The sequence below is a fragment of the Archocentrus centrarchus genome, chromosome 23 (genome assembly GCF_007364275.1).
Source record: "Archocentrus centrarchus isolate MPI-CPG fArcCen1 chromosome 23, fArcCen1, whole genome shotgun sequence".
NCBI classification, from domain to species: domain Eukaryota; kingdom Metazoa; phylum Chordata; class Actinopteri; order Cichliformes; family Cichlidae; genus Archocentrus; species Archocentrus centrarchus.
Genome location: NC_044368.1, coordinates 8355772 through 8380291, shown reverse-complemented (window position 1 = coordinate 8380291; position 24520 = coordinate 8355772). Strand labels below are relative to the sequence as shown.

At 42.2% G+C, this 24520-nt stretch overlaps 1 protein-coding gene across 1 annotated transcript in view; it reads right to left on the bottom strand.

Annotated features, from left to right (window-relative positions):
• Window positions 1-24520, bottom strand: part of LOC115773308 (fatty acyl-CoA reductase 1) — a 55911-nt gene that overhangs the window by 5385 nt on the left and 26006 nt on the right. Inside the window, exons 3-8 of the mRNA XM_030719946.1 lie at window positions 13181-13356; window positions 7087-7266; window positions 5752-5929; window positions 3895-3939; window positions 3678-3796; window positions 2231-2298 (exon numbers count right to left, since the gene is read on the bottom strand). Of these exons, the coding sequence (XP_030575806.1) occupies window positions 2231-2298; window positions 3678-3796; window positions 3895-3939; window positions 5752-5929; window positions 7087-7266; window positions 13181-13356 (766 nt within the window). The remainder of the gene's footprint in view (window positions 1-2230; window positions 2299-3677; window positions 3797-3894; window positions 3940-5751; window positions 5930-7086; window positions 7267-13180; window positions 13357-24520) is intronic.

Genomic DNA, 24520 nt, shown 5'->3' with positions numbered 1-24520 from the left:
TCTTGTTTTAAATTGGCTTCATTTCTAGCTCTCATCTGGCCAAATGAGACTACAGAGTCCACAGTTCCTCTTTCATAACGCAGGGTTGCAGTGATGAGACCTAATCCTGCCACGAGCCATCTGGTCACAGTTTCCTTGGTGAAGAGACTGTGTTTTTTATCTAAGGGTCACTTGACATCCCGCCAGCCGGACATCCACACCACCCGGAGGGCAACGGTGAGTTTTTTTGCTCCTCATATGGAATCCAATCATTTCCATCATAGCCTCAAAAAACACGGCTCTGAGCATTAGCACCGACTCGCATCATAAGCATTTGAGTGTTACTCCTGGTTTTGTGGATTCTTTTGAATTCCCATTTCATATATCCTTAGTGATAAGTCAAATTAGAAATTAGTCCATCAAAAATCTATATAAATGGTGCATGGCAGAAAATGGCAAGTGACAGAAATAAGCTCTCTGTGGGGTCCATGGGCTGCACTTCAAGATGGAATGAGGAGCTCGCTGATTTAGCAGGATCTCAAAGTAGAGCTACTGCTCCATCCCATTAAAAAGTTGCCAGCTGAAGCAGTTCGGGCATATGACAGGGATGCCTCCTCGAGCCTCCTGTGTTTCATGCATGCATAGCTGTGATGACGTTGGACACACACAGGCCCCCGAACAAGCTGGAAAAGATTAAGTCTTCCAGCTGAGTTGTGAACGCCTCAGTACGATCCTGGAATAACTGGAGGCAGTGGCTGAGGAGAGGGAGGTCTGAGCAAATGTCTGAACCAGATAATTGGTAGATAATGGATGTATTGATGGACAGAAAAAAAGCTAAGGGGCATTAATTTTGCTAATCTATTATCTAAACTAAATAAAGATGTGAATAATGCCTGTTATTTCTTCGTTACAGCACCCAGAATGTCTTCTAAGTCAATAACAGCGCTTTGATTTTCTGATAAATTCTAAATAAATTACAAGAACTATATAAAAATAAATAAATAATAAATCATCAGCTATAGTCAGACCTCATTTTATGATACTCTTTTCCCATACATCCACTTTTGTCCACTTATCTGGGACCGGGTCGCAGTTGCAGCAGCCTAAGCAGAGAAACTGAGGCCTCCCTCTCTGCCGCCAACTCCTGCAGCTTATCCGCCTTTGTAACTGCCTATCAGCCCGCCAGAGCCCCCGCTTGACACACACTGCACCTGACCCCTACGGCGCCTCCTGCGGGTGGTGGGGCTACAGGATAGCGGGCCCATGTCTCCTCTTCGGGCTGTGCCCAGTCGGGCCCCATGAGCTAAGGCCTCGCCATCAGACGCTCTCCCTCAAGCACCCTCCCCAGGCTGATTTCAGGTTGGGGCCCTGGTATTTCAGGCAGGGTAAACCGATCCCCTTATGAGCTTCCTCTCATAAGGATTGTGATACTCTTTTCCCCAATTTAAATAATCCAGTTTTACATGACAAGCACAGAGGGTCAATATTAAGGCATGTCACATCATTTAAATGCCAATTAGACCCTGAATATTCCATTTAAAAAACAAAAAAACATGAAAATCCTCACGTCAAATGGCCATGCCCTACACATTTGGAATGATCTTTAAAAGCTTTAAAAGTTAGATAAATTAATCCCTCAGTCAATTTATATCTGTGTGCATGAATATGCTCTATTTAAACGGATGTTATCTCTTATACTGATGCCTTTTTATTGCATTTATGTATGACATGTATCATAAAAACTGTAATCAGGACATTCTAGTAAAAAGGATGGCCTTCACTGATTAAATTAAGATTATATGCACATTAAAATGAATAACCTCATTCATTTTAAAGACAATAGCTACTAAAAAGAATGAAAATAAAACACTTATTTAGTGTTTGAAGAGAAAGAAAAAAGTAATCTTGATTTTCAAATATCTGTTTTGGATGCTTTGTAATGAAAAACAGTTCTAAGAATCCTATGCACATAAAAAGCACAAAACGCATCCTTCAGCCACCATTTCCCTCCAAACTTCCTGTTCTGCTTCTTACCAGCAGGTGGCAGACTCCCTCCACCTGATGCCGCCACCACAAACACCACAACTACATCACAGAGACATTATGTCACAACACCAGAGTATTGATTTGTGATGATGAAAGCACAGAAGACAATGTTGCAGGATGCTGGCAGGCACAGACAAAAACAGCTCTATAAATATTCGCCTGCAGTGACAGGTTTCTGTTCCCAGACAGCAAAGAGAGTACCTACCGATCTCTCCCCAGTGGAACGGGTTGATGCCGCCAGTTGTGCAGTTGTACACCAGGGCTGTTTTAGGTCTGCAGAGTGTGAAAAATGAAGGTCATAACAACATCTGTAAAAGTATTTGGTCTATAATTCCTGCTTTTCTGTATATACAGTGAAACTATAGTGCTACAAAAGGCTGATTTTAAATTTTAAACTGTTACTTATATTTTGAACTCTTACAGTACAGGAGTTAACACGGAAAATAAGCAGAAGTAGAAGAGTACATGAAACTGGTACCCTGGATTTACATTACTACATCTGAGAAGTTAAATATATTTTTGTAGGCCTTTCTTAGCAGTTTATCTGAAATGGGTGTGGATGCCACATATTTTTTCCCCCATGCTGTTTCAGTGTATGGAAAATCTGACCCAGTGAATTCTGGTAAGACCAGAGCAAAGCAGTGAGCAAAGACACTTCCTGGGAAAAACATCTGGCATGGTGTGGAAATGACCCGCTTATGTTCAGCAGTTAAATTTGGCAGACTTTAGGAACCTCGCATGTCTTCATTTTAGTGCCTGGATAAATCCATTAAGAATCAACACAAAACTATTTGCAGTTCTGGAAATCTGGCAAATTAGTTTCTCTGGACTTCCTGTGACAAATTCTCAGTGTTTAAACATGCTGTAAAGTGCAGGTTTAGATTCTAATCTGGATAAAAATGGGCTCTATCTTCCAACTGCTTTACATTTACAGCTTCATTTATCACTTGAGACTGTTATAAAAGTACTAAAGTATTACTGCTACTCTGACTGTCACTAACAGGGTGCACACAGGAAGACAGTAACACCAGGTCTGCTGGTCTTTTCCTTTGGTGTATAGGTGGAAATAGCACCACGAAGAATGCGTGCACCTCTATTTTTAGAGTAGATGTTTAAGAATGTATTCAGGTGCTACTGTCTGAACTATATTTGGTAATCATGGGTATTACACCAACTCATAACAGGTGTGCATGTCACAGTTTGCCAAGGCTAAGTGGAACACTGAAGTGACAGCGTAATCTGGGGGATTTGCTCTTTATAGACAGATATCTTTATGCAAAAATATGCAGAATATGTAGAAAAAGGGAAAGATATTTGGTTTCTGAAGCTTTCTAGCTTCTGCCTGAAGTCCAACTTCTACTGACCAAGCATGTCTGAGCAGGCTCTGGGTGCATGCAGGAGACCAGAGGAAAGATAACAAGCTGCTCTTGTTGTACGATGACTTAAATTTATTAGCTTTCTCCCTCCTTTCTTTATCCACAGAATTACAGCAGAAACCCTAAAACGTTGGTTGTTAGCAGACTAGCTGAAGGGCTCCCAGATTATTTAGGACTGAACCTTAAAACTACAAGTTTTTAATAGAAACTCTCGGGTTTGAAAGACTAGCCAAACAAATGCACCATGGGAAATGCAGGACTGAGTAGTTTGCTCACCTGTGTACAGCAGTGTACCAGCCAGCAGCCAGAGTAAGGTTAATGACCACATCCACAGGGATCAGATCAGCCACTGCATCATTGTTGGCCCTCATGGTGCGCAGGATACCCTTTCCCGCCTTATCACAGAATGACAGCATCTTAGAACTCCAAACATTGCCACTGAGATGAAGAGCTTTGAGATCTTTGAGATTCAAGTGTAACATTTGTTACTTACAGCTATAAAGACGCCGCTTGGCCCGTTGAAGTTGTCGATCCAACCCTGAGGTGTGACAACAGAGAGAGAGAGAGAGAAAAAAAAGTCTCAATTACAGCCCTAAGACTGAAACAACAGTCATTTAATAATGGTAACAGCGGCACATATGTGGTTGTGTTTATGTGTGCTGAAGCAGCTGTTCGGGGTTATGCTGCTTCCTGTGGTGGGAGAACGGAGAACCAAGAATTGTCAGCTTCAATTAGAAACCATTAAAAATGGATGAAACCGCTGGTAATAGACTGCAGCAGTTTCTAATGTGCGGGACTGTGGATTCATTATGTGGTCAGAGAGGAGCCTTATCCTCAGTCTAATAATATGCTCTGGTGCAGATAAGGCGCACAGAAGATGAGTAGGTCTCTAGGGCCAGGGGTGTTTTTAGCATGGCAATCTGTTGATGGCTTCATGCCAGGCTGAAGATGGAGATACATCTTTCAACTGACATTTTGCATGGCATGTTAGGTTAAATGGGAGATTTCCAAAAGCACAAACTCCCAGAATGACAGATGCATATTGTGGCTATAAATGTACACAACACATCAACACAAACACAAACACGCTGTCCCCATCCCCCCCATCCTCCCCCCTCGCCTGCTGGCATGGGCTGCCAAGGCGATTGCAGGGCCAAGCGTGAGTGAGGTCTTTTGAAGAGTTGCTGCCAGGCCGAGCTTACAACTGCAGGCTGAGCACAGAGCCAGAGGCTACCAACACAGTCCCAGTGCACAAACACAAGGCCTACATTTCCTGACTCCACATAAACAAGGACTTTCCTGTGTTGTTCTGGTATTTTATTTATGCTGCATCATCTGAGCCCTTCAGATTTTTTTTTTTTTTTTTTTTTTTTTAATGAGAAGGATTTCAGAAAAAGTGCACATCTCTCATCTGCCTACAAACAAATAATGCACTCTTTAGCTTTCATGTTTAGGTCCTTGGCTGAGCAGCCTTCACTTGAATTTCTCTACATCCTCTGTATCCTCTTTTTGTCCTTGTCATGTGCCCCAACCTCTCCCATCGCAGCAGCTGTTTGGCTTGATGAAAGGTGACTCGGGTGGAAAACGCAGGTCTTCAGCACAGACATCAGCCAATTTGCTTTAATCCTGGTCCACTTAAGATAAAAGCCACAGGGGAGCAGTACTGACCCATGCAGGATTAGGTTGATCAATATCTTATTTCAATTTGTTTTACCGTGGCAGGACGACATGTAATGAGGAGGGCTTCTGGAAAAACTAGACTGTGTCACTCACGGGTGTCCAACACGTAGATTAACATTTACCACAGGCAGGAGAATGAGCTACGAGCGTCACAGTTGAATAAACTACAACTATAACAGCAGACTGCCGTTGGTTTGTGAACTACAGCACTTACAAAGATGGCAGATTCTGAGCAGAAAATGAGCCAGCAATGAAAGAGGAAACCAAATGGCTCACACTCTGTGGGGATCCAATGTTTACTGATTTACTGCTCTACAAAAAAGTGACATTTCAAGCACCACAGCTCTTAATAACACCTGACACAGACTGTATAGAAAAGATGTACGCATCCTCTGGGTCTGAAATTGGCACGAATGCACAAGTCTAATGGTAAATGGCAAATGGGCTGATACTGTACATCTGTGGCATACAGACAAGAAATTATTTTGCCAAGGCGACAGCCACAGTGGAAGTGTGGTTCATCTCTCAGCAAGATCAAAAACTACCAAACTTCATGAAACTTTGTGGATGCGAGAGATTTGGATACTTTGTACTGGCTTTGGTGAAGCACATGTTCTCCAAGCGTCCTTATATGCTTAACTCTAGAGAGAAAAGTATTCAGTGAACTCACAGGAAAAGGCTCTTGCCAACTGGCTCCCACTATGGAGGGTCTGACAATGCCAATGTTGAGCTTGTCTTGCTCCTGCTGGACCACGTACTCAGCCAGGGCTTTGGTGTAGGTGTACGTGTTGGGCCTGTCGCCAATGAGCCGTGGCGTTATGTCCCGCACGATGCCGTCGTCCATCCACCTGAAAGTCAGAGAAATAAAGCACGCACGACGCTTCAGCACTAAGCACCCATTTGAAACATAAACGAGCACTTATTTTGGCACAGTTTTAGATTTATTATGACGTGGTGGGTCTGTGGCAGGTTTGTTTTGCAGAACATTAGAAGATGTAGGTTTCTGAAAAAGCAATTCGGCAGTACAAAGTGATTTACAGTGCCTGCTTTTTATTATTCAGCCAACAAGCTTTGATGCCAGGTCTTTGGAAAGGCATTATAACAAACGCATGCTTACTATATTTACACCAGCACTTTAAGGTGACTGCAAGTGTCACTCTACCTATAAACAATGCTAAATAAATGGAGTTAAACTCACCCTCTAATCTTTGTACATGAGCTGATGGCTCAGCTGATACTTCTGCACAACCTTAAGACAAATTCCATACAGGACGTGGTAGTTAAGTTGCTTTAGCTGGCCTATAGCAGTTACTGCCCTGCAAGCCACTATGCAACCCAAATGCATGTAGAGGTGACACCCACATATGGTCCAGACTAAATTGTGAATATATCGCAAAAACACAGAAACCTCTTCCCATCCCAAATTAACAATATTAATTAAAAGAAAAGAAAAAACAGCACCAAAACTTTTGTGCTCTTTATCTCTTCTCTTACTAGAACACTTGGTGTTCAGCTCATTGTCTTTGGACAGTTCAAAAAGCAAAGAAAACCTCCTCTCACAATGAAAGGTGCGCATGTTGCTTAACCTTTGCAATAATGTGCATGGAGCAATCTGACAATAAAGCCTCTTTTCTACAGCCAGTTGGTCAAATGTGTGCACAGGTGTGAAAACAGGCAGATAATAATGAAATTCTTTTCTCCACATTCCTGCTTTTATCCTGGTCCAGGTTGACTGCAAGTGAATGGATGAGATCTGTGTTGGTATCATGCCCAGAGTTTGGCCTCAGCTGGATGTGTTGTGAATGACTGGATTGTTTGTTCTTTCCTCATATTTATTGGACTCGATTCTGACACACTCACTAAATGAGCAGCCTTTTCAGTGTGATGCAGTGTTTTATTCACTATTTATTGATCTTTTGGGCAAACCTAATAATTTACACATGAATTAAGCCCAACTGGAAGTGATTCTGTGACAATGGTGACCAAAACCTCTTCATCCACTCACTCAAGGGAGTCTATGAGTTTCTTGGGCTCGACGGGCGGCGGGTAGATGACCTCGTCGATGTGCTTGCGATTGCAGTTTGCATAGGCGGTGGAGATGTGAATGAAGGCCTCAAGGTGATGCATCTGCTGGGCCAGGCTGAGGAGCTGCTGTGTGGCGATCACATTCAGCTGAAGGGCGTGTCTGCAGGAGAGGAGAGAGATGCATACTGCGTTAAAGACTGCGTGTCTCCGGGAGCATGTGTGGGAGGAAAGGGTGTGCAAATGAGTCAGTGTGTGGGAGGGAAAAGTTTGTGTGTGTGCATGCACAGCTTCAGCGTGTGCAGGGAAAGCCTGTGAGCATGTGTGTGTTTGCCACACTGCTAATATCTTTGCATTTGCTTGCATAAGTGTTTGTTTGCTGATGACTGAGTGTTTCATTCAAATGTGAATTTGCAAATGGGCAAGAATTTGCAAAAAAATCATTTCGAGCTGGAGCAGAGTCACATGGCAGGATGGAGAGGCATGAAATGAAACTGAAGAGGGGGAGAGGATGAATGAGAACAGAGAGGGAAAAAAAAAAAAGGACATCTGCTCTTTATTTCAGATGTGTTAGCCTCATCATTTTTGCTCTTCAGCTCATACCACCCCTCATAAAGCCAAGACTGAGCTTTACAGGATCTACTGTGGCTCTGAATCGATGCAGAGCACAGACCTGAGCAATAACTTGCACCACTATACAACTGCATTTTTATGTCTGCCAAAACCATAACCTGTTGCTCCTTCTTTTTAGTCCCTTTTTCTCCCCTCTCCTTAAACACAGAGGCTCCCATTCAGATTATAAATGCATATGAGGAAAACTTGTGATTTCCACTATACAATTATTCTGCTGCATCGAACCAAGCATCCTCAATAAGTCTATTAACTGGATCAATAAATGACATGGCTGCATTACATGTCAAGAGTGCATAAGGAGACGCAAACGAAAGTGTTCCTCTGAAGATGGAAAAAAATCCCCTGAGGAACACAAAATGAGAACAAATGCAGAGAAAATAATGGAGTTATTAATTACACAATAGTTTAATAAATTAAATGCACCCATCACAATTTCCCAGAGCTCACATTATGTCTCCTAATTGCTTTTTTGTTTTGGTTATAAGAGCTCATATTCAATTATTAGAAACAAGGGAAAAAGCTGCTAAAAAATGAATGATGGGCATCTATACTTCATTTTAAAAAAACAAAAAACAAAAAAACACTGATCCCAATGTGCTGCATGTATAGTAGATGCAAATATAACAAAAATAGGACATAACTGGTCATTTCAGTGAGTTTATTTATACAAGTCTAACAGATTCTTGTCTTGTAATGATGAAACAAGTGCTGTAATTAGCAATGCCCTTAATCTATATTGTGTGGATCAACTAAGTCTGTTACAGCCTCCTCCCTCTCTGCTCTCCCTGCTGGAGTCTGCAGGCAGCGAGGGCTGTTAGGGTAATACGGGCTCACCTGTGCAGGCCTGCACAGAGCTCAAATAAGCAGCCAGCCACTCTATAGCTCTCTCTTAGCTTCCACACCTGGTTTGCTTTCCACTGATAAGACCTGCTCACTTCTCATTCATCCATTCGTTGCCACGCTTACCTTGAACCCTCACACTTGATGTTGTAATCTTTATTCTGGCATCCTCACCTGTCTTGCCTTAGCTCTTTAAAAAGAAAATCTACATCTCTCTAGCTCTAGGAAAAGGAAGCATGTTTATTCAACCCAAATTTATGCAAAAAGAACAATTAAGAAGGTGGCATTTGGCGTTATAAAACGGTGTTCCTAAAGAAATGAGAAAACAAAATCTAAACTGCCAGAAGAAAAAAAAAAAGAAGCTGAACCCACATGTGATTGATAATCTTCCTGTAGGCCACCCACACAACACATTTCACTTGGTAAACCTCAGCCTTCAGCTGTGGATGTGTGTCAGCTCTGCAGCACAACTACAATAACATACAGTCTATCTTGCCCAAAGCGAAGACAAGAAACACTATGGTCAGTTTCAACAAACACTGCATGACATGTTGCTTCTCCGGCTCAGTGTGGGTGGCGATCATGAGGTCGCACGAAAACCGAGAGGCAGAGCTGTGGGCGAACGATCCAGTGGCACGAATCAGGTGCGGTCAGGCTGTTGGCGGCAGCAGGACGATGAGGACTGCGGCGGTGATCACGGAATGAGCTTAAGCGCGCTTGTGGGGGTGTGTCGTCGTCCCTCCACCTTGTGGGACCATATGCAGGGCGTCACGCCAGCAGGACTGTAGGGGGAAGATGGAGGCACCACTGTGCCCCTTCCTGCACCTGACTCATCACCCATCTGTCTTTGCGCTTCTATTTCAGATGCAACAACTACAGACCAGTACAGGCACTCATCAGAAACTACCAGCTAAAAACACGATTTTTACACAATTGTGACTGATAATTGTTGTAGTATCATGTATGAATAACAATATCACAGCACTTTCTGATATGCTCTGCTGACACAAGGACAATGTGTATTCTTTTCTTACCTTTCTGAGCTTTTTATGTTTTGTTATATTGTATTATTTTTTATTAAGCTACAGTAAAATTCCAACTTTTGGGATAAATAAAGTACACTCACCAGCCACTTTATCAGGTACATCTTGCTAGTAACAGGTTGGACCTCCTTTTACCTCCAGAACTGCCCTAATTATTTCTGGCATAGATTCACCAAGGTACTGGAAATATTCCTCAGAGATTTTGTTCCATATTGACACAATAGTGTCACAGTTGCTGCATATTTGATATGAATCTCTGGTTCCACCAGATCTGGTGACTGTGGAGGCCACTTGGGTACAGTGAACTCATTGTCATGTTCAAGAAACCAGTTTGGGATAATTTAAGCTTTGTGACACGGCGCTTTATCCTGCTGAAGATGAGTACACTGTGGTCATAAAGGGATGAACACAGGAACAATATTCAGGTAGACTGTTGGTGTTTAAACTGTTTAAACAATGAATAACTGGCACTATGAACCAGATTGATCCCCTTACAAGGCAGAATGGAAACATGCTTTCATGACATTTACACCAAATTCTGACCCTACCATCTGAATGCTGCAGCAGAAATTGAAACAATCTTCAATTGTCCAATTTAGGTGAGCCTGTTTCCTGTTCTTAGCAGACAGGAGTGTGGCACCCAGTGTGGTCTTCTGCTGCTGTAGACCATCTGCTTCAAGGTCCAGTGTTTTTGTGTGGGCATTCAGTGATGCTCTTCTGCATACCTTGGTTATAGTGAGTGTTATTTAAGTTACTGTTCCTTTCCTATCAGCAGTCTGGCCATTCTTCTCTGACCTCTGGAATCAGCAACGTATTTTCACGCAAAGAACTGCCACTCACTGGATTTTTCCTTTTTCGGACCATTCTCTGTAAGGATCAGGGTCCTTCAGGGAATGGTCCAAGTCAGTAAACACAGACTTTTTATGGTTTGTATGTTCTTGTATGCTCTATATTTAGATGTAGAAAGAAAACCTAGCAGCTACCTTATATTACAGCTCAGCCAAGGGGAGGATACCATGAATGTTTACATCCTGTCACAGCTCGTTACGAGCACGAGCCACTGCTTTAAGGTAAAGGGAAGCTTTTCTCTGCAGTGTCGCTTATATGGTATTTTTTTTTAAAAACTTTTAACCAGGTCATGATTTCTAGAAAGAGACACCTCAACTCACACCAAAACAATACAGAAGGATAAACAGCTGTAAAGGCCATTATAAGGTGAACTGTCCCTTTAAAATTTCTCTGCCCTCACTGATTACCTTAGTTTTAACAATGTTTTGAGAAATAGAAATGAGTTCCACATTAATATCCAAGTTTCAATAAATAGGAATGATCCTTTAAGTGGGGATAAAGACTTGCACAGGATGAAGACCAGCTGAGGTGTCAGGCTGAAAAGCCCTGGACCGACTCTCGAGCCTTCAGCAGAGCCATCTGATTTATGGACTTGCACTGCTTACAAGGCTGTCGGCCGCTAGACAAGAATAATGACTCAGATGACGATGAGGGGAGGGGAAAAGAAATAGTGAAGCCATATGAAAAAGGAAAAAAGAAAAACAAAGAGAAAACAAAGGTCACAAACAAAAGAGAGAAAGATGGTGAAGCAACTCATGCAGAGATAGGAAAGTAAGTCGGAAAGCCACATCAGGACACTAGAGATCGATATGAAATCTGTGTGCAGCAGCTTTGTCCTAACTGAGCTGTCACTCAAACTGCCCTGCCTCCAAAACACCCACCTTCAGGGAGCTTTAAAAGAGCAGCCCAGCACCACCTCAGACAAATGATCTACCTACACACACCCATGCACATGGAGGTTGCAAACACACTGAGGAGGTGGTCCTATTCTCTATCTTTCTTGGGAGGAATTTTACTGTTTAAAAAAGTTGAAGTTGAAGATTTAATCTATGAATACCAGTATCACCACGTGGGGTCAACATGTGTGTAAAGTGAAAGTCTCCAGAGACCTGTAATAAGCAGGGATGCCCCTGAACTTCTCATAGGCCACCTGGGGAGAACTGTTATTTAAGGGCTTAATCTTTTCCTTTCTGTACCCATCACCCCTACTTAAATTGATCTCAAACTGAGACCTGTCTCAGCTTATCAGTTTTCTTTCTGCAGATCATTTTCTACATGAAGGAGCATGTCCAATCCAGCCTGAGTACTTGCTCAGCAAGACAAAGAAAGCAGCAGGGCACATTTGTATATTTTTCACAATCTTAAAACTTGCAGACCTGAGCACGGTGTACACAAATGGCTTCCCTGCTGCCTCCCAGCTATGATGCACTGACCTTAGATCAGACACACATGCCAAATTTCATGGCTCTACTCCTTGTGGTTTTGGAGACTATAGACCAGAAAGGTAAAACCTCACGGACAGACGGCATGAAGACAATATCCTCCCACTGAATGCAGTACAGATAACGTCAGAGCTTATTGATACTCTGGTCTTTAATAATTTAGCCCCGGGGTCTGTTTAATTCTGGGTTTTCAGTACCCATCCCTAGTCTAAAGCTCTTTGAATGCTGAGTGTGACTAGAAAAGCGCTTTATGAATGCCACAAAGAACAACGGCATGGCCTTTAAGGAGCCAACACAAAATCGCAAAATGTAGCAAGCCTTGCTGATAAGACTTGTTTTTGATTTGATTTTAGAACATGGAGGAAAAGTATACTTCTGATTCTACACTTTGTTAAATGCCGCCGCCATAAATTGGTGTTACAATCAAGATGGAAGCAGAAAGCCTCATTATTCAAATAAAAACAATTCCCTAACACAGTTTAGGAAAAGAAAAATTCAAACTATTTTTGAGACACACAGACAGGTTGGACAACAGTTCTCACTGTGATTATATCTAAAAAAAAAAAATTGGCAAAAGTTAACACAGGACAGGATCACACACATTACAGGATGAATTTATGCTGTTTCTGACAGGGAGCTGCAGGATTGATTAGCTGGAGGAGAGCATCAGCACATTATCCACAGGAGAAAAATATAACTGGGTCACCACAGTACACTGCAATGCACTGCTCACGTCAGGATTCAACAACTCTACAGTCGCCTGACGTCCTCATAGTCTAATAACAAGCTGGACGTCATCACATGGACGTCAGAGCATATAGGAGCCTCAGAACACGTCACAATCAATTCCCACCGACTGACTAGCTTAATACCGACTCATTTAACTAAAACATCCCCTGAATCGCCTCCTGCTGCCACTTTTGAACACACCACGGCTCCCTGAATAAAAGAGGAACCACCTATTGTATTATAGGCAAATGTTGCTTTGCACCAACGGTTGATTTCTTCACATCCTCATCCTGCTCCACTTCCTCTTTGCGTCACATCAATGACACAATACAGCTTTATTCAACGGGCTGCATATCCTCTGGAGTGCACTCTCACAATAGTAAGTTCCTGCTACAAGCAGCATTTACCCGTCAATAAAAGATATGTTGTGTTAAGTGGCACAGGGTTATAATGAGGTTTAATTGCAAAACAAAACATCAGGCGTGTGTGTATTCTTTGTGTTGGGAGAGTAAAAAGTGCATATAATCCACGCGGTCCTCACTTGAGTGGCTCATCAAAGCGGATGGTGGCGGCGCAGTGGAAGACGATGTTGATGCAGGCGGTGAGCTTCTCCACGTCCTCTGGGCTGATGGCCAGGCCGGGCTGCATCAGCTCGCTGCTGACTGGGATGATCTTCTGGTGGAAATTGGGGTTTTCCTCCCTCACTCGGTCGAAAAGCTGCCAGACAAGAACAGAAAGCACGCAAAGGGAAAGTTATTTATGTGCTGACTAATTCAGCAGCAGCACTCAAGCAATGCAGAGCAATGAAGACGTCGCTTTCTCAAGGGTGAATTGTTGAGCTCCGCACTCTAATGCTGTAAGACATCAGCATTGGTAGGACACGAGCTATGACTTGGAGCTATATAAACACACAAAATTAAATTTAAACTAAAAGCTGTCCATTTTTAAAGCCCTCTGAATTGCCAATGTGTATGAAAAGAGCTGCAAATGGTCTGTACATTTTCATTTCACAAAAGCAACAGTAATCAAGAAGGACAAGACAAGTAGACAAGTCAGGTCAGACCGGAGTGAGCACCGACACATATGACACCCATCTTTGTGGGTACAGGGCAAAAGGCAGGGCATATTCTGGACAGGTTGCCAGTATTTTGCATGGCTAACACACACAGAGACAGACAACCATTTGAATTCATGCCAAACCCAGTTTAGAATCACCAGTTAAACTAAAACGCATGCCAACATGTTGGCATGTTGAATTACCCTTGGGCAAGACACTGATAGTGAACCCCCCGATGCATCTGTTTGAGTGTGTGAATGTTAGGTTAAAGGTGTTTGTGTGAATGGGTGAATGAGGCTTGTAATAACAAACTGCTTTGAGTGCTCGAGTAGAAAAGCGCTCTTTTGTATTTTTAAAACAAAAACCAGGGTGAAAATGTATTCTGGCAGCTGACGGTATCATCCAAACCCCCTCTGTAAAAACCGTTGGCTCTAACGTGCCAACAGTGAAAGCTATATTTGCATATTTAAAAACTGCATTTTACGATTACACTGTTACACAAAAATGTCTTGCTTTAAATAATTAGCGGCAGACTTTTCATGTTAATACACATTAGTTACAGCTGAATGGCATCAAATAATCAACTTCTCCATCAAAGCAGTCAAATGTTTTAACAGGGTGGAACCTGGTAAAGTGCCAGGTGAGTGTATATTATGTTGCTGCCCAACCTTACCGATAGCTACTAAAAACAACAGCACATGGAAACACAAAGCCATGTAAAAACATTAATTCCAATTATAGCCATGCGAGTCAATAAATGAGTTGCATAAATTGATTATGAAGTCTTATTTAAAGCTGATTTTTCACTAATTAGTGGCATCAACTACTGGCTGGACTACTTGTTAAACCAGGTAGGCTGCAGGTGTGGCTGCCTTGGACCAACAAGAGTTATCCATCTGAGTCAGACAAAGGAGTGTTTCCAGATAAATGTCTCACACAGGTCAGTGAGTCAACTTGGAAAAGTAATCTCCTCCCTAAAGAAACAAATGCAGTCCCTGTTTTATACAAAACACTATCAGGGCTGTAAACCTCTGACCTGTATCTGATAGGGTAACACAGAACATTTGTGCGCCCGCCTCACCGCACTATACTGTATATTCACAATGAAACACAAAGCCTGCTTGTGTTATTCCACCTGTTTACACTGCTATTTGCTGACTGAGGGCCACAGACGACATTCCAACGTGGAGGCGGGGATTACATGAAGTCTCGTCTACATTTACCAGCTCATGTGTCGCACTGCATTCGCTGCCTGACACCCTGCAGAGAGCCGAGCACATCAAGCCAGGAGATGCTTCCTGAAGGCAGCAGAGTCATATGTCATGCATTTCTATGTGCTGCTCCTACCAGGAAATTTGGCTTTGCCAAATAAATAAATAAAATAGTCTTTGTACAGAGCAGCTGTGCTCAAAAGGCCTTTTACAGATAGATATTAAAGGATGAGAAGAAGAAAACAAGGGGGAGTGAGAGGGGAAGCGAAGGGATTGGCATCAAAATGTGTGCTCTCTTTTATAAAAGTGCTTCCCCGTGTGTGTCAGCTGTCCTAGTAAGCAGAGTTTTCTTGCTTAAGAGGACAGATGTTGACTTTAAACAGCTGTTTACATTCATGCTCTATATCTTCATCAGTTTTCCGGTTTTTAATGCCACCCTACTCGCTCCAAATACTGTACACCGCACTGCCCGTATTAGGAGCAAGCCCTCGTGTACAGTATGTACTGTCATAACATTTCTATCTGAGGGGAAATGGGTGGGGGGCAAGACATTTTCTGCATGCTAGTGTAGCACTGTTATTGTTATGTAATGAAAATAGTAGTGCTATCTCCCTCTGCTCGAGGCCAACAGCTGGTAGTAACAGAGTCTGCAGGGAGCACGAGCAGAAGAGACTGTGTGTGCAGCTTTCTCCAAAAATATCAGCGTGGCTTTACTGCGTAAACTGTCCTTCCTTTACTGCATGATTCAAGGAGCCGCTGATGTCACGTAGTGACCCGAGTTCAACTTCCTCTTGAGGTTGCGCAGCTTAGCAACAAAAACAAAAACACCCGGATTCCAGCCCAGCCCTCATCACCAGGTTTTACAGATTTCTGTCGAAGCAGTCTACCCTGAAGACAAATGTAACAAAATGTAAACTCTTCTTTCCTGAAGCCCTTGAGCTCTGCTCTGCTCACGTGACGAGGCCCAAGAGCAGCTGTCGGGGGATATAAGTTACATTGAAAAGTGAAGTGATTGGGTTACTGTGGGCCAAGTTTACAGCAATGTACAGCAAGCTATATAATCAAAGTAAAGCTGCCACTTCCCCATATTGAAAGGAGGCAGCTGAGGTGAGGACTTTCAGGAATGTCCATCGGGGATGAGACACCCTGGAAAGATGATGCCACTCTGATAGCCTGGGAACCCTTTTATGTCCCACCAGAAGAGTGGATCTATTGGAAAAAGGATGTTGAATATGGAGCTGCTAGGCAGAAGGAAAAGAGGAAGACCACAGAGAGGGTTCATGGGTGTAGTGAAGGAGGACATGTAGAAGAAGCAGAAGAAGCAGCAGAGAAACTACGCAAATATATTCTGATTAGGACAGTCACTCCAGATATTGAAGCATCACTAATATTTGTACTTAAAATGCTGCAGCGCTTTGAAACAAATTTTCCATTAAAATAAATGCAGCTTTCATGTGTAACAGTTCCATCAGAATCTATGCTGCATCCTACCCATAGGGTTTGATTTACAGTAGCTTCCTGTGCTGTTCTGGATGATATCTGTGAGTGTTACTTTGTTGTGATAGTGCTGTTTGTGCTGTTGTGTGAAACTGCACCTTCAGTTACACACAGAAATGTAGTCTTCATGCACTACACAGCCCACGACAACGGTGCACACTTGAAAAGGATAAAAATGAAAGGTGTTGGAATATGATATATGCTACATACATTTACCTACGTACGTTTACTTCCATGAGAAATTTGTCTGGAAAATAACTTAACTGATTAAAAATACAGAAGCTTATAATGTTCTGTGTCATCATGAACTTTGTGTTCTGACTGTACAATGAGCCACACTGATGAAGACTACACAATGATAGAAATGGAGACTTCGAGGTCACCCTGTTGTTGAAATTCTCTGTTTTCCACATTCTGTTTTGTAAATGATGTAATCAAGACTGATATGCTGTGACTATATGACAACTGTAACTTGAATTAGAAAGCGCCAGTACTTCATGCCATCTCACACGAATATGGTATGCAGTTCTGACCCGGATTAATCTGTAAACTGTTTGGAAATGGCTTTATTAAATTTAATATTTGGACTCCTTATTCCTGTTTGTTTTGTTTGTCATTCCTGTTCGAGAAACGAACACGCAGAAACCTAAAGGCTTAAACAGAAACAGCAAACAGCACCCACACTCTTGGTATTATTTTAGATTCCTTCAAAGGTTTTAGTGCACTCTGTGACTACAACTCACCAACTCATAGCATCTGTAGGCCATCTATCAGACAAAAATATATTTTGAAGCATTTCTAACTCAAAAGTTTAATCACAGAAAGAGCCAGAAAGGAGAAAGTGCATCAGGGTCAAAAGGGTGAAAGAGGGTGCACAATGCGAGCTTCAGAGGGCTCTTTGTTATGGGTGAAGGCAGAGAATGGCATTGTGGGATTGAGGCCTTGCTTTGTAAAAAGCTCTTTGGGTGATAAGTAGCCTGTGCCAGCCTTCCACTGCCCGCATTTACCACTGCACCCTTCTCCAACCCACGGGTGTCAGTGAGCAAACTGCCTTGTACAGCAAGACAATAGCCCACCAGTTTGCAGCGCACTGGGGTGGGGTGGGGTGGTCTCACCACAGTCACTGCTGCACTGATATACAAGTGTTTCAGTGCTGCATCCTGTGGCCAGTGAAACAAAGTCATAGCCTTGAACAAGCAGGTCCAAAACTAAAGTGACTGTTTAAACCACAGAAGTTTAAATGTGGTCATCACCTGTGCTTCCTCTGTGCTGTAGAGCGCTATTTTGAAGACCCAATAGGCAATAAAACCTCCATCAAGAGTGCTCGAAGCAGTCGCTGTGCGGACTTTCACAGAAACCCAACACTAATGGCACTTTCCTCCACTTTCAGCCCAGCAATCCGAGATGCCGTTTGAACAGTCTCTCTTCTCACCAACTGCCCTTTAACTGGGCTCCACTTTTTTTTTTTTTTCCCTTTTTACTGGAACCCTCACACAGGGCAATTCCTCAGTTCTCGGGGAGCAAACAGGTTCAAAGAAAGAGGCACAAAGTGAGCAAAAAGAAGATGCACAAAGGTTGTGAGGAAAAAAATAGAGAGAGAAGTGTTTTTATTTTTTTTTTGGTGTTGTCTCAGATGGTTATGGTGCCAAAATGTCAGGTCACAATAGGACACAGTGTGAAGCAGAGCTAATGATAAGCATGCTTTGCACACTTGAGGTTCAGCGTGACCTTTTTGACAGACTGGCGGACCCAGCAGTAAACTGGGGACCTCATAAGGGTCAGTATGCTTTTAAACAAAGTGCCCCCTCTTCCTCTATTATCTTTCCTATATCAGAGTGTTATTTTTCTAATCTCCTGAAACTGACAGCTCAGTTTTGTTTCCATACAGCTCTGCTACACTTTGAATGAGTTATAGACACATCCTGTTAGGTCACCTAGGTGGCAATACATCCTGTCACCACCTTTTGTCTTTGTTCTCTTACATGTTTTCCAGCACAACTTGAGATTGTTTGACAAGACTTCCACAACATGCACAAATGCATGAAAAACCGTGAATGTTTCCAATGCCTCTTTCAAACACATGGCTGCATAACTTTGCTGGCTTCAATCTTTTCACACCGACGACATGCAACTCTCTCGCTTTAGATGCCGTGTGAATGGATCTTGCCGATGTCTTACGCAGCAGGTATCTAACAAATACAGAGACATTCAGCTTGTCATTGAAACTTTACCATAAAAATTGTAATTTAAAAACATTTTGAAATATCTTTGAAGTTACAAAGAAAACTCTTCTAACAGCTATGGATCTGATGTTTCTGGAGCAGTGCTGATGCTCAAATGTGGAAGTTTGAGGTTGGGATTTAGTCCTGTGTGAACCTTTTTGTTCATGAAGGAGCAGCTTTGAGGCTTTCGTGAGATTATTTTGGGACAGAGACTGAAAGAAGCTGTTTCTCACACCAAAAATATATTTTTTTTCTCATGTTCTTGCTCCAAAATAGTCATGTCTTTTATGCCTCAGTCAGACTACAATTAGGATGGCAACCTCCCTTTTTGTGCATTAGGTGATTGATTGCAAGGGGCTGCGGCAACCAACTGGTTGCCCAGAGGCTGAGTGTGCAACACCCCCAAATTGCATGGGTCGCCTCGTAGAAGGCCAAACAATCGCAGTCCAACTCAGACTGACTGCAGTCACTCTCAGACAGACTGGTGAAGGTTTTCAAATGAAGTTTAGCACAGTTAAACTTTAATTGAACACTTATAAATTTTTATTTTGTGTTTATTTTAGCACAGTTTAACTTTAAAATGCAGACAGTTTGGCAACGCACTGCAATCATTCTGAGTCAGTCTGCACTAATGAACACAACTCACCTGCGCTCCCTTTGCACTAGGGGACTCGACTTCACTGGCTGCATTCTGTTATATTCCTATATAGAAGCAAGGTTGCCAATGCTTATGCACTCACCCATTCAAATGAATGGGTGAGTGTGTGAGGTGCTCAAAAGGCCAGAATGCACTGCACAGCTGCTTCCATAAACAATGAATGGGAAGCATGGAATTTTAATAGTGGTTTGACTGCATTCAAATCTGCACCTGTGCAGAAGTGGTTCATAAATGTTAGTCAGCTATAGTAAAATCGCCGTTACTCAGGTTACTCATTAGCACATGACACATTCAGACGTCAGATTAGTGGAGAGGAGTGTATATTTGAAAAAGAGGTGCACAGATACCCACTGATGCCTCTCCATTTTTAATCAGTAAACAAATTAAGTATTTTGATGTCGTACCAAAACTTACATACATGAAACCCCTCTCCTGCAATCTGTTTCTTCCTTTGGAGCATCCCAGTCTGAAATTCTACAGCTTTCCCTGCTGAGTACCCCGGATGCCACCAATCTGAGACAAACGTGCTGGAAAATTTATATTAGCCGGGGAAGGTCTGCCACAGTGTGTCAGAAAGAAGCAATTAATGCAACTGTACCTCCAGTGCTGACCTCCATTTCCTGGCATGCACTGTCTAAATTAGTCAAATAATAACATATGAGGATCTTGCCCAAACCAAATCTCTTCCTGGGCTGCCGACAGTGAGCTTTAACACAAAAGCTTCTGGACAGGGTGAAGGATGCTGATAACTATCATTATTTCTCAGATACCAGTGAGGTTCTCTCTCCCGTCTGCCTCAGTGACAAAGCCCACACTGAGCATGAGGTGCTGAGCCTGGGGAGAAATCAGAAATGCGAGGACTCTCATGGGGAAGCTGTGAAGGAGGACAGATGTGCCTAACCCCCGAAGCTGTCAGCATATTAAGGAGAAAATGGGTTCATTTCCAATTCTCTCCTACTGATATAAAACACACATTTTACCATCCTGTGTCACATTACATTCAGCACTCTCCTCCTCACAGTCGGAGCTAAAAAAATACTGCTTGCTGCTGTGTCAGACTTAATGCCGATTAGCTTCAAAAATGGTGAGTCTTTTTCTGTGCACTGGGAGGCTCCAGGATACAAGAAAAAAAAAAAAAACTTGATGAATGTAGGTGGAAAAAGTAAACTACTTAATATGTATGTGGGAGCGAGAGTTCTGGCTTACCTTACAGTGATTGCTGCCTTTAAATGGCATTAAATTTCACGACTTGCTTAAGAGAGACAATACCCCCTCTTTCTATTCAGCTATTTCAGCCCTGAAGCACACAGCTTCTTAAGAGCTCAGGGGAGGACTGATCACAGATTGTGGGGAACAGCTCATTAAAGCAAAGTAATGAAAATGGAGGGTTTTCTCATGTCTAGCTCTGGGCTTTCGCCATACACAACTCAATTAAAACGATCAATATGACGAGAGTAATCAGGTTTACAGTGGCAGCAAATGCAGAGTTTCTGGGCTTGGTGTCTGGTGGCTTCCAGTCTTTCAGAAAATGACCTCATGCTGAGCGAAGGAGAATTTTATTACCCTCCAAGAGCAAAAGGAGAGACATAAGCAAGATTATGTGTGCTTTTCTGCTCTCATTAAATGCCACAGCTAATTAGCTGTGCTCTCTTCCCATCCATAAATGCCATGTTCACTCGATAATTAATTCCAACACTTCCTCTTTTCAACCCCCACCCCCCAAAATCAGTGTGCAACTGCACCCTGTAAGCAGATTTTTTGTTGAAAAAAAGAAAAAAAAAGACGGTGTCAAATTAAAAGCTAAGTGTTTGATTTCAGTGATAATCAATATGTGAATGAAGACACGTGACAGATATTGTTGTAGGCTGCAGGTAATTTCCTAGGCCTTCATTTGTTTGTGCTAGCCACAGGAAAGTTCACCATCATTTGAATCCCAGCTTTTATTTTTGAGAATTTACAGCAGCGAGGCGCCGTCAGCCTACAAGGTCTCTCTGATGGAATCTCATATAGTTTTGTCCAAACAGTAAAAGGTCAGAGTGACATGTGAGAAGATGATTAATTCAAAAGATAATTGCAAAGAGGCATGTGGATGTGGTCAAGACGACCTGCTGAAGTTCAAATGGAACATCAGAATGGGGAAGAAAGGGGTGTGAAAATCTCGAGTGGCAGTTCTGTAGGTGAAAATGCATTGTTGATGCCAGAGATCAGAGGAGACAGACAGACTGCCTCAAGCTGACAGTAAAGCAACAGCAACTCAAACAGCCACTTGTTACAACCAAGGTATGCAGAAGAGCATCTCTGAATGCACAACATGTCAAACCCTGAAGCAGATGAGCTACAGCAGCAGAAGACCACACTTGGTGCCACTCTTGTCAGCAAAGAACAGGAAGTTGAGGCTACAGTTCCCAAAGGCTCACCAAAGTTGGTTAACAGAAGATTGGAAAAACGTTGCCTGGTCTGATGATTCTCTATTTCTGCTGCGTCATTCAGATGGTAGGGTCAGAATTTAGCATAAGCAACGTGAAACCATGGATCCATCCTGCCTTGTATCAATGATATTTTCTTTGCACACTACCTGTGCATTGTTGCTGACCATGTTCACTGTGTGTGATCATGTCACAAAGCTCAAATCATCTCAAACTGGTTTCTTGAACATGACAATCAGTTCACTGCACTCAAATGACCAAAAATGTCTGAGGAATGTTTCCAGAAGCTTGTTAAATCTATGCCACCAAGAATTAAGACAGATCTTAAGGGGAAAGGGGGTCCAACTTGGGACTGAGAAGGTGTACCTAACAAAGTGTCCATTTTTGTGAATTTAAATATTTTGTTTGCATTTTTTTTTTCTAAGAAAGACTTGTTTTAATTTTTTAAGAATGTCAATCCCCATGTTTGAACTGAGTGGTTTGTTGGATTTTTTTTTAATGTTTCCTTTTAATCAGTTTGTTTTTTTGGTAAAATAATAAAAATATTTTTGGAAAAAATAAAAAGGTCTGTTTTTGCTTTCCAGTCTCAAGTCATTTTTTTTTCTGAAAGTAAGGATGATCAGTCAGCCCTCAAGTGTTGTTCAAATACAAATAAGAACCACTGAAAGATGCACAAAGAGAGGCGTTAAAATGTTTTTTCCATTTTCCTCACAGTTCCCACAGAGAAACACAGTACTACAGTAAACATCCTGCTGTCCATCCACCAACTTGTATAATAATATTTCCATTTACAATTAAAATATAATCTTAAAAGGCAACACTTTGGAAAATTTTTCCTGTTTTACGCTGATTTTAAAGTTTTTCTAAGGACACAGGTGCTGCAGATTGTGACCCTCTCTGCCCCTTTTGCTGACATAAAACCAGGACTGCATTCATTTTGACCTGGGCAAATCTGAAACCATGTGTTTTTGTTCTTTAGTTAAGCTCCATTTGTTGACTTTGCTTTCCTCCAGCTGTTCATACAATATTAAACAGCTTTAGTAAATCCAATACCAAAATGCAAAAGAGAGAGAGAAAAAACAGTCCCTTCAGGTTGCCCTACCATGCCCCTTGGTCTTATACCTAAATTTCCAAGGCTATAAGAATGGCTTGGGTGACAAACACTACAAGTTAAACATGCTTAACAATGCAGTGATACAGTATAGAATATGAATAGTTTACACAACACTTATGATGATTCTTTAAATAAAGAATACTTGTGGCAGTTTTTGAAGGCTAAGATTATAAGACATAAAATGAAGGCAGACAAAAAGTTAATGTGGTGTATAATGGCTGAGTGGACTGGTACTTAGACACTGTTTTGTACTCTAAGCACTTAAAGCTCCTTTACCACAAGCCACGTTCATCCAATCAAAGTACAGCACTTTATTCTATTCCTTGAAGTGCTTTCTCAATCTCGCTCTCTCTCCCCCTCTCCCACACCCACAAAAATGGATGCATCCAGAGCAATTTGGGGTTAAGCATCTTGCTCAATGACACTTCAATATGCAGACATCTTGAGCCATGAATCGAACCACCGACCCACTCTCTTCTTATCCACAGCCACAGACTGTATATAAAAGATGGCCATCGCTACAAAGCCATCACTCACATTTGGAGAGAGGATGGAGTGCTGAGATATCAACTAACAGAAAGCTGCATCTATAACCTGTATGTGTCCAATGAACAGACACAGATATCTGATATATAGCACTAAGTAACAGACTAATAATATAACTGAATTTCATTCATCAAAACTGAAGCACAAACCTGTTTCTTTGACATTTGGATCAAACAGCACCCAGATTATTTTAAAGCCAATTTAAGAAAAATGCTCCAGATAAGCACTAGCAGGCTGGTACTGGCTACAACTTTTGGTGTTGGCATACCTGAGAGGATGCACTCCCTAACTTTAAGCTTTAATAAAAATCCAGATTGGTGCAATATAAATCAGGCTACCACCTTGGGGTACTAATTGGGGTTCTATGGCTACAGCAACATGGTGTTACCTCACATCTCAGTGGGCCTCCCTCCACAGACATCTGTGAAAGCATGTATGTAGAGACTCTAAGCACAACGTACAACTGAGCAGGGCTACAATACTCCCCAGAAGATCAGCGTCTCCATTATGCATGTCTACATCACCCCCTCACCAGCAACATTTATCATGCTGTTTGTTTCATAAACCTGAGTTAATTTGTGAACTAATTACATGCAATTATTTTCACTCTCTCTTGGGGGAGGGGTGGTAGCGCTTTTGGTCACCTCTCAGTCTGTTTGCCTGCTACACTGCATGCCAAGCAAATGCCTTGCAAAAGGCCAGGCTGGCTGCCATATCGTGTCCCCTGAACAGTCCTAGTCTGTATTTATGACTCAGAACAGCAAATGCCAAGTCGCTCTCTGCATTCTCATCCTTAGACTGCTGTTTAAACAGAGCTCAACACACCTTAAACATACTGTCATGCACACTGGCAAACATTAACTGAAGGATTTAGCTAATAAGCACTAATTCGGGAATTAACAGTGGGAAGCAGGATAAGAACAGGCTGACATTTTCTCGGGAGTGATAGGTAGATGCTTCAGGTGTGCTGACAGCTGGCACGAATTTCATCCGTAGCTCCACAAGTAAAAGCTCAGAGCTGCCCGTCAGGGACAGTGGCAATCAATAAAACATGAATATTTATACTGCTAGAAAGATCACCTGGCTGCAGATGCAAACAAGAGGAAATCAATATAACAGTGCAGTTATATTAGATCAGGTTGTAATAATG